At 52.0% G+C, this 14,162-nt stretch overlaps 2 protein-coding genes across 4 annotated transcripts; both read left to right on the top strand.

Annotated features, from left to right (window-relative positions):
- The first annotated feature begins 2,430 nt into the window (after positions 1-2,430).
- MPV17 (mitochondrial inner membrane protein MPV17) lies at positions 2,431-12,506 on the top strand. Of its 3 annotated transcripts, none has more exons than XM_061155032.1 (8): positions 2,431-2,540; positions 3,013-3,085; positions 9,345-9,460; positions 9,678-9,770; positions 9,865-9,960; positions 10,211-10,243; positions 10,499-10,551; positions 11,560-12,506. In XM_061155032.1, the coding sequence occupies exons 2-8, from the start codon at positions 3,016-3,018 to the stop codon at positions 11,627-11,629; spliced, it is 531 nt and encodes a 176-aa protein (XP_061011015.1). In that variant the 5' UTR covers positions 2,431-2,540; positions 3,013-3,015; the 3' UTR covers positions 11,630-12,506. The 3 variants fall into 3 exon arrangements, with proteins under 3 accessions (XP_061011015.1, XP_061011017.1, XP_061011016.1); XM_061155034.1 differs by lacking the exon at positions 2,431-2,540 and adding an exon at positions 2,565-2,600; XM_061155033.1 differs by lacking the exon at positions 2,431-2,540 and adding an exon at positions 2,623-2,776.
- A 1,204-nt stretch (positions 12,507-13,710) lies between these two features.
- On the top strand, positions 13,711-14,100 carry UCN (urocortin). Its single transcript, XM_061156225.1, has one exon. It carries the CDS (start codon positions 13,711-13,713, stop codon positions 14,098-14,100), a length of 390 nt encoding a protein of 129 aa, XP_061012208.1.
- Positions 14,101-14,162: the final 62 nt, after the last annotated feature.

Below are 14,162 nucleotides of genomic sequence, written 5' to 3'. Positions count from 1 at the left end.
ACAGACCTGGAGGCAACCCAGACCATTAGCAGCAGAGGGACCACAACTCAAGTCAGTGCCAAGTATTGCACCATCCTATTGTGCTAGCTCAGATTATGCCAGTTTGTTTTTGTGAAGGTTGGTAGGGAAGTGCTTTCCATTGCAGCATTGCTTTGTTCATTCTACACAGCAGCCCCTTGGCACTACATCGTGAAATCCCACTTTCAGTGGTAGAAAGATGGGGCCTGGGGACCCTTGTCACTGAGGCTGTAGGCTGGTATCGGCAGCCCTACCCATGCTGCTGGTTCTGCCCTCTCCTCAGCCTCCAAAAGAAAATCAGGAAAATGCTCTCATCCCTTGCTTTCTCTACCGTAAACCCTTTACTCCCCAGGCCACTCCCCTTACAACTGTTTCTTATCCATGGGTTCCTGCACTCCTTTGTGCCTTTGCTCTTACTAGTCCCTCCTCCTGGAATGTCCTTTTCCACCATCTCTCCCTAAGCACTACTCACTGTTCAAGGTCCCAACTCAAATTCCACCTTCACCAAAGGGCTTCCCAGATTTCTCCAGTAAAAATTATTCTCTCCCATGTGTTCCCAAGAGGAAGGAAATGATGCTAAATGAATATATGTTAGGCACTTGATCTATTTCAAGTACTTTAACATATATTACTTAATTTAACCCTAAAAAGTCAATATTGCCCCATTTCACTTGATAAAGATTCTGAGAGCTTACGCAGTCTGAAGAAGGTCATAGAACTGCTGAGTGGTGGTAGTCTGACTTCAACTTTCCAACTTGGCACATTTGGTCTCCTATTACATTTACTAGTATAAATTCCTCTAGCATGGTGTTTTGTGTATAGAAACCTTTAGTTAAAAGTTTGTGACATCGAATTCTCTTGCTTCCTAACTGCATTTCTCCAGTATCTCTTACAGGATTCTCCCTGCCTTAAACATACAGGAATTGTGTAAATGGGGGACTGGAGCTAGTCAGGTAAAGAGCCTGAGTCAGACAAGGCTGCCTCCTGAAGTGTGAGCTCCCTGGGGATAATTAAGCAAAGGGTGCCAGGCTGACATCTGCCAGGGATCTTGCAAAAGTTTCCAATACCCTAGAAAGAATGTTGCAGTATATTCACAAACTGTTACAAATGTTAGAGCTGGAAAGAGATTAGGAAATCACCTAATCTATTGGTTTCCAAACACTTGTAGTTGTGGGCCCCTTTGTTTAAATGTGGGTTTTCTAGAAATACATACATATTTTTATGTGGGTAGCCTTTCCCTTCTCCAGGGGATCTTCCCAACCCAGGGGTTGAACCCAGCCAGGTCTCCTGCATTGCAGGCAGATTCTTTACCAGCTGAGCCACAAGGGAAGCCCAAGAATGCTGGAGTGGGTAGCCTATCCCTTCTGCAGCAGATTTTCTCAACTCAGGAATCAAACTGGGGTCTCCTGCATTGCAGGCTGATTCTTTACCAACTGAGCTATAGGGGAAGCCCTTAGAAACATATACATATTTTTAAAAGTTGAGATAAAGAAAACCTGTGATACCCCTATCCCCAAACATCTATAAATCCGTAAAACTGAGGAGCCCTTGGACTGCAAGGAGATCCAAACAGTCCATCCTAAAGGAAACCAGTCCTGAATATTCATTGGAAGGACTGATGCTGAAGCTGAAACTCCAATACTTTGGCCACCTGATGCGAAGAACTGACTCATTTGAAAAGACCCCGATGCAGGGAAAGACTGAAGGCGGGAGAAGGGGTTGACAGAGGATGAGATGGTTGGATGGCATCACCGTCTCAGTGACCATGAGTTTGAGTAAGCTCCGGAAGTTGGTGGATGGACAGGGAGGCCTGGCGTGCTGCAGTCCATGGAGTCACAAACAAGTGGACACGACTGAGTGAACTGAACTGAGGAGCCCAGTGTGAAAACCATTTCACAGATGAGGAACTTCAAATCTAGGGATGACCAAGGCTGCAAGCCCGCTTAGTTATGAAACCAGCGCCTAAACCTGAGGTTCTATAATCCTAATGCTTTCCATGGAAGAGTCATCTTTACACAGCATTTCTAAAGGCTATTGTGGACAAAACTTTGAACTAGTTGGCTAGGAGGACGACAAACCCGAAACAAGACCCAGTTCCACCCATTCAGGAGTTCACAGCTGAGGCTAGTGAAGAACTTAGATTTTTCAAAAAGTAACACACGCACATAAAATTATGGCTAACAAGTTTCCAAACTGATTCCTGAGACCTAGAACTACGTCTGGACCTTGGCCAGTTCCAGGACACGGGAAAGGTGAGGGTCTATTCAGGTAAAGAGGCCCTGACACCGAGGAGAGAAGGGGCAGAGGGAGGTAGAGGGACCCTGGTGGGCTAGCGGGCTCAGCAACGAGACCCGGCGCAGAACGAGAAGGAATCCTCCGCGGTTTCAGAGACTGGGTCCACTCCTGTTTCGGCCCCGGACGCAGGGAAAGCCTAGCAGTCAGCCGGGCGGACAGGGCGGGACTTGGGGCGGAAGTCCCTCCGCCCGCTCAGGTCACGTGGGAGAGGCCGCGCTCGCGCCCAGGTGAGTAGCTGGAGATCCTCGGTCACCGGTTCATAGAGACGCGTCCCGCGAGCGCCTAGGGTGCGTGGGGCCGTTGCAGGTTCAGGGAGTCAGGGAGCTTATTTCCGGTGTGGAGTTGGGCTCTGGAAGGATGCTGCCTGGTACCAACTAAGAGTCTGAATCTGGGGACCCACAAGGCTCTAGATGAAAGTCCGAGCAGATGTGTCCTGTGTGGTCCGGACGGAGACACCAGATAGGTCTGCTCCAGGGATGGGAGTGGGGTGGAGGGTGGCAGCCCCGGGGATTCCATAGCCGCCTATAGTCTTCTCTTGCCCGACTGTCAAAGGCGACCCCTGTGACAGGAAGCAGTCCAGAAAGCCTCTGTCCCTTTAGAGCGGGTGGGAGAAGGAGTGGTCACAAGGGAGAAACAAAAGTCTCTTTAACTGTGATGAGGGGCAGTGGGGGTGACCCCCCTCTCCTCTTGGCTTGGCAGGAAATGGCACTTTGGCGGGCCTACCAGCGGGCTCTGACTGCTCACCCGTGGAAAGTACAGGCCCTGACAGCTGGTGAGTGTCCTGTGGGACCTAGGTGGTACCAAAGCAGACTGATTTGGGAGGCAGAAGCTTGCTGCACACACTCCCTCACCTCGTTTCTTGCTTCTATTCAACCTCCTTGAAAGATTGGCTCTCACCCCAGTCTGTTTTGGAGGGAGGGTCCCCAAGGCTGTTCATAAGGAAAGGAGTATGCATAGGTGACCTCGCTATAACATAGGATCTGAAAGTCCTCACAAACCTGAAGGGTCATCCCTTTAGGACAAAGGCATTAGCCGCAGGAGCCCTTAACTTAGAAAGCGAACAGTAACAAAGGCTCCTTTAACAATTCACAGTGTGCAAAGCACTTTCAACACACATTATCTTACAGGGTCCCCACAAAGTCAGTGTGTTAAGATTACTTGAGTCCATGTTAGATCCCACACCTAATAAGTGCTAGAATCAGACTCTTACCCCGTTTATTTTTGTTAGTATTGTTCTTATTGGGAAATATATCTTAACACACAAAAGAATGATGAAGATATGTGTGTACCATTTAAATAAAACTAAACTGAAAACTCCTGAATCTGCACCCAGCTTTGAGACCCCTTGAATGCCTGTCCCTCATTCATACACCCCAAGAGATAATTACTTTCCTGAATTTTGTTTAATATCATTCTTTTGCTTGTCTTATAGTTTTACTATCTATGGATGTATCCTCAAACAATATACTAATCGAGGTTTTATTATTACTGTAAATCCAGTGATGGAGTAGTGACCTCACAAAGGTAACCCAGTGATTTACCTGTATTATCATCTTTATTTTGCAGATTAGCTACCATGAGAGGAGATGTCATGAAGCTTTGTTTTATGGTGGGAGGGATTGGAAGGCCTGTGACTGTCGGGGCAGTGCAGGGGTCACAAGGTTATGGTGAGGTCTTGCCTATGTTTAGAGGAAGAGAACAAGATTCTGATGAGGACCGTGGGCTTCTGAGAGGAAGATTGTTAAAAGGGGTGGGGGATGAGGGGACTACTGAAAGCCAGAGTACAACAGCAGTCCTTCTACTGGAATAGCCCCACGTCAGCACTAGAAGCTTCATTCAGTAACTGGCCAAGGAGTCTTGCCCCTCCCTAGGCCCCTCTCCAGACTCCTGTGCCCAGCTACCGTCCATCCTGTCCTCGGAGTGTCCGTCAGCCGGCATGACTCACCTGGCTGCGCGTGTGGTGACTCATGCTGGACTGGGTGGCTGTGATGGGAACTGACACGCTGGGCCCTTTGCCCAGCCTCAGATTCCCTCGGGGACCCTAACTGCCGGAAGGAAGGTTCTCCCTCTCTCCCTCGTGGCCATCAGGAATAGGGAGGGGAAGGACTGTCCTTGTGTTTCCCTCCCCAATGGATCTGCAGCGGATCAAGGTAGGAGCTAGAGCTCCAAGAGGTCCAAATGCAGCTATGTAGCCGAGCTGGGGCTACTGGTTATTGGTGCTGGAGCCCTGGGGCTCCTCACTCCCAATCTTCCTGAGGCTGTACCAACATCTCAACCCAAGGCAACCTCTAGTTAACACTTTGCTCAGACTTTCCCAAACCTTTCAGACTCTCCCTTCCCTGCTGCTCAGTGTATTCAAATCAAACTGCAAATAAAGAGGGGTAGTGGATTTAGCTCACTGAGCTGTTTTTAGATCCCAGCACAGTATTTCCTAAGGTCCCTTGGGATAGTTCATCACACTGGAAAACAGAATAGAGATTTCAGACTTGGAGCTCAAAGACCAAGATTTGAATCTCTGAGCCATAACTCTTAGTAGCTTTGTCAGTCAAGACAAGACGATAAACCTCTCTGAGCCTTTGTTTCCTCATTTAGAATTTGAATTTAGGTATATGACCTCACAGAGTCAGTTTAGGGATTGCCTCTGTGAAAAGGCTTTAGAAATCAAAAAATGCTCAAGAAACTTAAAAGGTTCCAAGAGTTGGGCCCTTATTTGAGTGTTGGCAGGCCAAGCACAACAAGCTCTTCTTTTTGTAGTGGTGTTTGGGTTGGGTTTGTTCCACTTGCTGTAAAATTGGACTTGGATAGCCATCTACCTTGGTTCTCCAGAAAGTAGAGTCTGAAGCATCAGTGCAGGTAGTTTGGTAGGAAATGATCCCATGGAGGGAGAAGGGGAAAAGGGACAGTCAATATAAGGATGCTTTATCAAATGGACATTACTTAGGGCCCATGGCTACTCACCCCCTTGTAACTGACTGAGGGGCTCTTTTGAAATGCCTCTTAGGGTCTGTGGGTGAATAGTCTTTTCTGGAGATGAGGAGAAACCTTTACCCACCGGCTCCATCCTACATTGGTCAGAGGTTTGCCACATGGAGTATGGATGCCCGTGTTCTGTGCTCTACCACACTGCCCCGGCATCATCCCCACATCAGTAGCTCTGCCCGAGGAATGGAGCCTGTCTCAGATGTGAGCCCCTTGTCTCAGGACAAGGACCTATTGGGTGAACTGCAGTGATGACTGAAAGAGATGATTGAATCAAAAAGATCTGAGTTGGTTCAAAAGAAGTGTCTGATACACCCAGTTTGGGCCAAGTCATAGTCAGGAACAGGGCAGCTGGGGCAGAGTCTGAATCAGCCTTTTCCCCTCCTTTTTTGAGGGCCCTTCCAGCCTCCGGTGGGCCCAGGGCCCCGCTCCATCCATCTCAGGCCACTCTAGTGCTGCTGTGGAAGCTTCTGCAGACACTGGTTTCCCTGGAGTCTGAATGTGCAAGCTCTGCAGACATAAGAGACCATTCAGCCCCATCCCTGAGACTAAGAAGGAAACCGAGGCATAAGGGAGGAGGGACATGAGTGAGGTTTTGTGGTCGGTGGTAGAGCTGCCATTAGAAGGGGGCACCCCCAGGGCGCTAACCCTGCTTGGTCTGGGCTTAGGTTCCTGAGAAGCTGTGGAACTCTCCATGTGTCTTATTTTCTAGCAGCGAGAAGGGCTCAGGCCATGGCGGGGGAGGGCACTGCCCTCTCACTGCTGGGCTTCAGCTCCCTCGGGGCTCTGCCAGACCAAGCCCCTACCCCTAGGCAGCTATTTAATTGTGGGAGACTTCTGGAGAGAAGTGAGATGGCCCTCGGGCCCCCTGCCAGTAGCTATACCTGCTAACCCAGGCCTCTCAGCAGGCCTTCCTGCTCCTCATTCCAACTTCCTGCCCCTCAGTTTCTTCATTTTCCATTCATACTTTAGTTTCCTGCATCCAAGATTCTACACACAGAAGCCAGGAGAGGAACAAAACAGGGGAAGTAGATAATTTACCCCCACCTGTGCCTAGGAAGAGGGCATGGGAAGTTGGGGTTTTTCCACTTGCTGGCAGAGGGTGGTCCCAGATAGATCTGTGCTCAGAGGCAGGCGCTTCCAACCCCTGCCCCCTCACCCTGCTCAATCTGGTGGTGAGTGACGGCATGAGAACTGGCACCTACCCAGGGGCATGATGTCACAGCCGCGCCAGCGTCTGCCCACTGGGCTCTGTGCCCAGCCTGGCATTGGGGCATCACTGCCCGGCAGCCCCTTGTCCTGCCCCACTGGGGCTCAGGCATTATGTCTCTGCAGGCCTCCAGCTCCAATCCCCCAGAAACAAGTCCAAGGAAAGGAAAGCCAGAGCACTGGAGGGTCCAGAACAACCAAATGGGTCCAAGAGGATGCCCTGAGCCTAGGGTGGTTTGGGTCTGTTTGGATTTTGGGTTGGGGAAGGTGGGATGAGGAATCCGAATGCCAGCACTTCCTGCTCACACAATCACTTGGACCAGAAATTCAGGCTTAGACCAGAGCCTTAGACTGCGCTAGAGCTGCTGTTGGCCCAGGGGGCCTGATGATCCATATGCAGAGAAGGAACTGGGCATGCTTCTGTCTGAAATGGACAGAACAGACAGGGCCACACGCTCTATACCACCTCGGTCCTGCTGCTGCCCTTTCACTTGGTAACATCTCAGGCCTGATGGTCATGGTCTGGGGGCCTGGAATCCACTTCTCTCCAAGGCTGCAGGCTTCCAGGACCTGGCTACAAGTCAGGGACTTTGGTTTTCACTCCTGCTGTGCCTTTAGCATGTTGTGTGATTGTGGTAAGCCACAAAGAGTGAAAACACACATCTCTTTGAGACTCTTTCCTTCCCAAGGGTATTGCTGCTTACTCTCCCCGCAGGATGACAGGAAGCAGAGAGGTTCACATTCTGGGAGTAGAAGACAGGAAGTGTGTTAATCCAGGAAATGTCTGATATGCGGGCCTTTGGGCCCTTGTTTGGGCAGGAAGCTCCTGTGAGTTGAAGCCACAGGAGCCTCTCTGTGCCTACTGGCACCTGAGCCCAGGTCTCTGCCTCTGCTGGGAATTCCTGGCCTCCTGTTTCCCCTTGAGAGAAGGCCTGTGTTCAGGCCCCAGCTCCCTTCCTTACCAAGTCACCTCATTCTCAAAGACATTCAGTGGAGAGGTAACCTCTATCTTCCAGACCTTTTGTGAAGATTAAATGTGTGAGAGTCCTTTGTATACTGTAAACATCTTACCAAAGTAGAATGTCAAACTGTTAGTCCTTTCATTTAAGCAGCAACTCTATTTCTGTTCCACCCTCCCTGGGCCTTTTCAGGGTCACATGGCCACAGCAGCTCCCTCCTTTCCCTGAGTGTTCAGCTGGTGACCCCAGGTTGTTAGAGGGGACAGGGAGCTAAGTGCTAACTGCATGGAGGGGGAGAAACCTTCAGCCCCACTGCTTCTCACACCTTGAGCCGGTGTGCACCCTTCAGGCCAGACTTAGCATTCTCCGTGTCCTTCCCAGGGCAGTCCTGTTGTCTGGGGTGGTCCATTTGACATTTCTCCTTGGTTATTTTCTGAGTCCCTGCCAGGCTTGATGTGGGGGATAAGAGAACAAACATGTCTAAGATTCTGTCCCTGCTAGCCATGTTTTGGGAAGAGCCTCTATCACTTCAGGAGTTTCAGGGAGAGGAGAGGCAGGGCTCCCTTGATAGGTGTGCTCTGGGTCCCAGCAGCTGAGGCCAGCAGCCTCGGTCACTGTGGGTGCCCCGGTTCGCAGCCTTACTCAGCTGCCTCTGACGAGGCTGCATGGGCAGGGCTGTTCCGGGGGTGCGTGGGGTGGGGGGGTGGGGAGCAGTGAGTATGCAGCCAGCACAGACGTCAGCACCAGCTCCGGGCCAAGGAGTGGGGTTGAAGGATGAGGATGTGTTTGCCCAGGGCTAATTGAGGGCACAGGGAAAGTGGTGGCTGCGGGGCTGGAGGGGGCTCTCATTACTCAGTGAGATGGACGGGCAAGCTGGAGGTCATACGGTTGCTCGCAAGTGGCCCTAGAAGTGTGTGTTTGCTGGAAACCATCACCCACCATTACCGACGGGGCGGGGGTTGGGGGGGGGCTCTGTAAACAATGATGATTTCTGTCTTGGTTTCTGGGTGTGGGTGTCCAACTAGTGCTACTTGGAGCTGGGTGTCTGTGCAAGTTGGGGGGAGGTGGCAAGCAGGTGTGAAGACCTGAGGAGAGATGCCCTTCATGCCTGTTGGCAGCTCAGTTTGAGACTGTGAATGGGAAGTCTGGGTCAACCTGCCTGTGCTGGGAGGTGACCAAACCCTTCCTTGCAGGGTCTCTTAGCAGCTCAGCCAGTCATCCCCTGCCTGCGATCATTTGAGTACTTCAGCTTTAGAAAGTTATTCTTGCTGTTCTCCACAAAGAGAACTCCCAAAACCAAGATGAAGGACATTGGCCAGGGTCCTGCCTTCAGCGGAGGAGGAAAAAACCACAGCGTTCCTTATCATTCTGCACATGATCTGTTCATAGTACAGCATTCTGGAAGGAATACCATCTAGGAAATCAAGCCACCTGGTTCTTCTTGGCTCTGCCACCTAATGACTCTGTGAACTCCTGGGCCTTCATTTCCAAGCCTCTGGAATAAGGGGTTTGCACAAAAATATCTGGAAGGCCTTTCCAGTTCCTACAGTCGGTACTTCTCAGCCCCCAGCACCTCGGATTCTCCTTCCTCTACCTGTGGTTTCTGAGGCTAACTTCTCTTCACTGCTCACTGCAGGGTTCTTGGCCCTGGCCTGCTCCAGGCTGCTCAGCCCAATTTCTAACAGGACACATATGAAGTGTCACCATCCTTGGGGAGGTGTCACCATTCTAGAAGCAGTGGGAAGGGACTGGCCACTTGCCCCAGATTGAAGCCCTTGGCCTTAGAGTGCCAGAGCCTTATTCATTCAGTAGACTTACCTCCCTCCTCGGGATGGCAGCTTGTACCTGGGAGGTGTCCTGATGACACCTGTGTACCCCGCACAGGGTCTCTGATGGGCCTGGGTGACGTGATCTCACAGCAGCTGGTGGAGAGGCGAGGTCTGCGGGCACACCAGGCTGGCCGGACCCTGATCATGGCCTCCTTGGGCTGTGGCTTCGTGGTAAGTTTTGCTGACAGCAGGGCAGCCGGTGTGTTGGACAGTGGTCTCATTTCCTTGTCATCCTTTGGTTTCCATTGGACCCTCTCACATCTAAGCCATCCTCGAGTGTCTGCTCCCCTTGGGGGTTGCTTTCTAATATTTGAGGTTGCAGCTTTGTGATGTAAAATCCTGGTGTCCCCTCCACATCCCCGCTCACCTCTCTGGGGGTTCCTTTCAGGGCCCTGTGGTAGGAGGCTGGTACAGAGTTTTGGACCGGCTCATTCCTGGCACCACCAAGGTGGATGCACTAAAGAAGATGCTGCTGGATCAGGTGAGCAGAAGGAAAAGGGATTTGGGAAGGGTGAGCTGTGTTGCAGGAGGGCGGGGGTTTAGGTCCTCACAGCACTTTAATTTCTCTTCCCTAGGGGGGCTTTGCCCCATGTTTTCTGGGCTGTTTCCTCCCACTGGTTGGGACCCTCAATGGACTGTCAGCCCAGGACAACTGGGCCAAACTCCAGCGGGTGAGCTGGCCCGGTGTGGGGATGCTTTCTGGCTGGTGAACTGGCAGACCCGGAGGAATGAGGCAGGGAGGGGTGGAGATGCAGGCAGAGCCCAGCTCTGGAGGAGAGGAGCCAGGGGGCTGTGGTGCAGGGGTGTCTTCTCTGAGCCAAAGTCTGTGTGCGATACTCATGCCAGTTGGCAGTCAGCACTGGGAGGTCCGAGGTGCCCGGAAGTGCCAGTGTTCACTTGTTCCTTCTCTTGTCTCCTCAGGATTTTCCTGATGCTCTCATCACCAACTACTATGTAAGAGCTGGCACCTCAGCTGCCTCTTCTGCTTTCTTGAGTCCAGAAATGCCCAGGGATTGGGGGGTCCTCCTGATACAGAAATTCCTCCATCAGGATTACTTCCTCACACCCATATGGGCACTGTAATCAGAAGCACTCACCCAGTGCCACGTGTTTCTGCCTGGAGAAGCTGGAGTCAGACCAGGCAAGGCCGTGAGTCTGGCGTCGCGTGATGGAAGCAGCCCCCCAACCTTTCCCTTCTCTCTCTCATAGCTCTGGCCTGCCGTGCAGTTGGCCAACTTCTACCTGGTTCCTCTTCATTACAGGTATGCCAGATCCCCACCCCACCCTTCAAGGAAGATGCATATTATGAACAGTTGGAGACAAAGTGATCCTCATTTTTAACCTTGAACTACCTTAGAACACTCCACCCCCCGCCCCCACCCAGAACACCCTGCCCTGGTCAGAGCTCCTCAGACTCCTGAGCACTTTGTTCAGAATCTCTTATGTTATAGAACATCCCAGAGCGTCTGCCTGCTGACCTCTCATCTTCCTAGGGAGGATCTTGCTCCACAACCCTCGTCTCCATCCCACCTGGGCTCTTTACCTTTGATGGCCTGACTGTAGGGATAGTACTACAGCCTAGGTTAGGCAGAAATGTAGATCAGAGTCAAGTAGGAACATGATCAGGTTAGTTCCACTGAAAAATATTATTTTACCCTACATAAGCAGGGTAGTGGCTGAAAACGCAATAAAAATAAATATAGTGGAAACAAGATGAGTGGTTAAAATTATTGGAGGTGAGGGGGCTTTGGGAACGGGAAATCATGGAACTCTTCAGAGGAGACAAGGTCAGAATGGACATGAATAGCATAACTAAAAGGAATACAGACTTGTAAACCAAATCAAACTTTAGAGTCCTGGAAATGCTCTTTGAAACTAGAGTGAAGTATATTTAAAATAGAAGGAGGTACTGCTTTAAATGGCAGGCAGCACATTTTTGGAAGATGAGATCTTAGCTGTACAAGACAGATGTGTATTTAGAAGTAGCTTGGATGGAGTATGGATAAAGAGCCATGCATGGCAAAATGGCTGCTTGGGGCAGTTAACTTTGAGGCTCTTGTCCAGGAGACGGAGCTCTGGGCCAGCACCAGCACCTGAGCTGGTTGTCCTCTCATCTGAGCCACACATCCATCCATGGGGGCTGAAGGAAGGAGACCTAGATCTGGACATTCTTGGAGATATTCGCTCTTTGTCTGCTATACTTTCCCTCCTCTCCCCCTGGCTTCCTCCTTATACTTCCTCTTCTTCATGGTGCCGTCCCTGTTGCTTAGGTTGGCTGTGGTCCAGTGTGTTGCTGTTATCTGGAACTCCTACCTGTCCTGGAAGGCACATCGGCTCTAAGTCAGCTTCACTCCATCACTTCCACCTTGTAGTGATGCACCTTGACCCTGGAAGGGCCACCTCCTCCTCGGACCACCTTCTCGAAGCGGGCACATTGGTCTTCACAGGGTTCGGTGGCTGGTCAGAACTTAATGGGGTTAGCACCCTGAAATGGCCCATTTCACTCTAAAATGTAACCTGACTCCTATTGAAAGGGCGAAAACCCACCACACAGTAGGCACTCCATAAATATTTGTTGAAACATATCATTTTGTCAACTTTAGATTATACCCACATCCTGGCAGACGCCACTTTTCCCCACTCTTCATAGACAGCTGTTTTCTTAACCCTTCCCAGCCCCACTGTAGCTCCAATTTGGGGGAGATCCCCTCAAACTCTTTATATGGTGCCTCTGTAAATATATTTCTAAATAGGTAATCTGGAACCTGCAGAGGCAATGAGTAAGATCCAGCAGAAAATGACTGGGGAGTCTCATTTTCCAGGGTTTGGAAAGAAGTCTGGAGACCCCCAAACCCTAATCTTCTTTTACAGATGAGGACACTGAGGTCCATAGAAGTGAAGCGACCTGTCCACACTGTGAGTTAGTGGCAGAGTAGAAACACGAACATGTGCTATCATTGTTTGAATGTTTGTATCTCCCCAAGTTGATATGGTGAAAACCTAATGCCCAAGGTGATGGTATTAGAGGTGAGACTTTTGGGAAGTGATTTGGTCATGAGGGTAGGGACCTGGTGGGATCCGTATGCTTACAAAAGAGGCCACCTGAGGAGACAGCAAGAAGCAGGTCCTCAGCAGACAGTAAACCTACTTGCACCGTGATCTTGGACTTCCCAGCCTCAAGAACTGTGAGAAATAAATGCTTGTTGTTTATAAGCCACCCAGCTTATGGTTTTTTTGTTACAGCAGCTCGAACAGACTAAGAAGTCAAGTTTTCTTACTTCCTACTCAGTGATCTTAACCTGGAGGTCAGCGATAAAATAATATTCCTGCTGTGATTCCCAGGAGAAAATTTAACTTGGCTAAACTTCAGCTTTGAGGCAAACCAAGAAGCAGATGGACCAGCCTTTGTTATCTGAAAGCACCCCGAGTCGAGAGGCCCTCTTTTTTTGGCATGTCAGTCAGACAGCCCTAGGATTTAGATCCTGGGGCTGGAAGAAGATCACGAATCCTGGCAGCTCAAACTGCCTCTTGGGTAGGGTACCACGGTGGTAGCTGAATGCCAGGAGTGCCATCCTGATTGCCTCCATTTATAGAACAGATAGCTGGGGCAAGGAACTGGATCTGAGCAGCACAGCATTTCCCCCAAGGTCTCTGGCCCCTTTCAGAGGCTGAGGACAAGGTCAGCACCATGGACAGCACCACAGTCCTGCCTCCCTTTCCTGTGCCAGAGAAGGTTGGAGATCTGGACTAGTCTGGTCTAGGGACTGGCCGGCCCCCTAGTCCCTCCTGGCGTTCTAAGTGAGTGAAGGACTCTCGTGGCCCCCAGAGCAATCTTTATGCCCCAGAAGGCTTCTCTTTCTCTTGAGTCCGGTGTCATTTCCAGAGACACAAAGTCTGGTGTCCTCTGGCGCGCTCTTGGGGTCTCGCAGCCGTAGGGTCGGACTCAGAGTTGCGGCTGTCATTGCTCTACAATCAGTGCATGTTCCTCGCTGACGTCAGCCGGAGCTGTCCTGGCACTATATAAGGCTGGCGTAGGTCCCGGGACAGACCCCGTGTTCCCCGAGGCGCCCTCAGCCCTCCCCAAGGGACAGAGACTGGAGCTCCATCCTGCAGGGTGCAGAGGCTCTGCTCTCCTGCGAACTGTGAGTGGCTCTGCGCGTCTGCCCAGACTCCCTCAGCACCAGGACAGCGCTCAGCTCACCCAACGCGACACCCCAAGAGGGAGGCAGGGCGGGAGAAAAGGGTGGCACCGGGCTGGGAACCGCTGGGGCTGGCGGGAAGGCTGTGGGCACCGGACGGCAGTCGCAGGGGCCGGGCAGGAGCGCTGGATGTGCTCGGGAAGGGGAGCGGCGTCCCCTGAGGCTGCCCGAGGCGCACCTCACACACTGCGCTGCGCCTGTGTGTCCAGGGCCGGCGGGACCATGAGGCCGGCGGGACGCGTGGCGTTGGTGGCCGCGCTGCTGCTCCTGGCACAGCTGCGCCCGGGGAGCAGCCAGTGGAGCCCGGAGGAGGAGGCGGCGGTCGCCGGGGTCCGAGATCCGAGTCTGCGCTGGAGCCCCGGGACACGGAACCACGGAGGTGGGGCCCGTGCGCTCCTCTTGCTGCTGGCGGAGCGCTTCCCGCGCCGCCGGGTGGAGCAGGGCCGGTGGGAATCCGGGACCGCAGGCGAGCGGCCGCGACGGGACGACCCTCCCCTGTCCATTGACCTCACCTTCCACCTGCTACGGACCCTGCTGGAACTCGCGCGGACGCAGAGCCAGAGGGAGCGCGCCGAGCAGAACCGCATCATATTCGACTCGGTGGGCAAGTGATCGGCGGGTCTGGGGCCCCGAGAATCTCGACCCCCAATGCTCCACCTCAGGGTTGAGACGTG

This window comes from Dama dama, chromosome 11 (assembly GCF_033118175.1).
Source record: "Dama dama isolate Ldn47 chromosome 11, ASM3311817v1, whole genome shotgun sequence".
Classification (NCBI taxonomy): domain Eukaryota; kingdom Metazoa; phylum Chordata; class Mammalia; order Artiodactyla; family Cervidae; genus Dama; species Dama dama.
The sequence above is the reverse complement of the archived record's forward strand: the minus strand, read 5'-3'. Positions and strand labels throughout refer to the sequence as shown.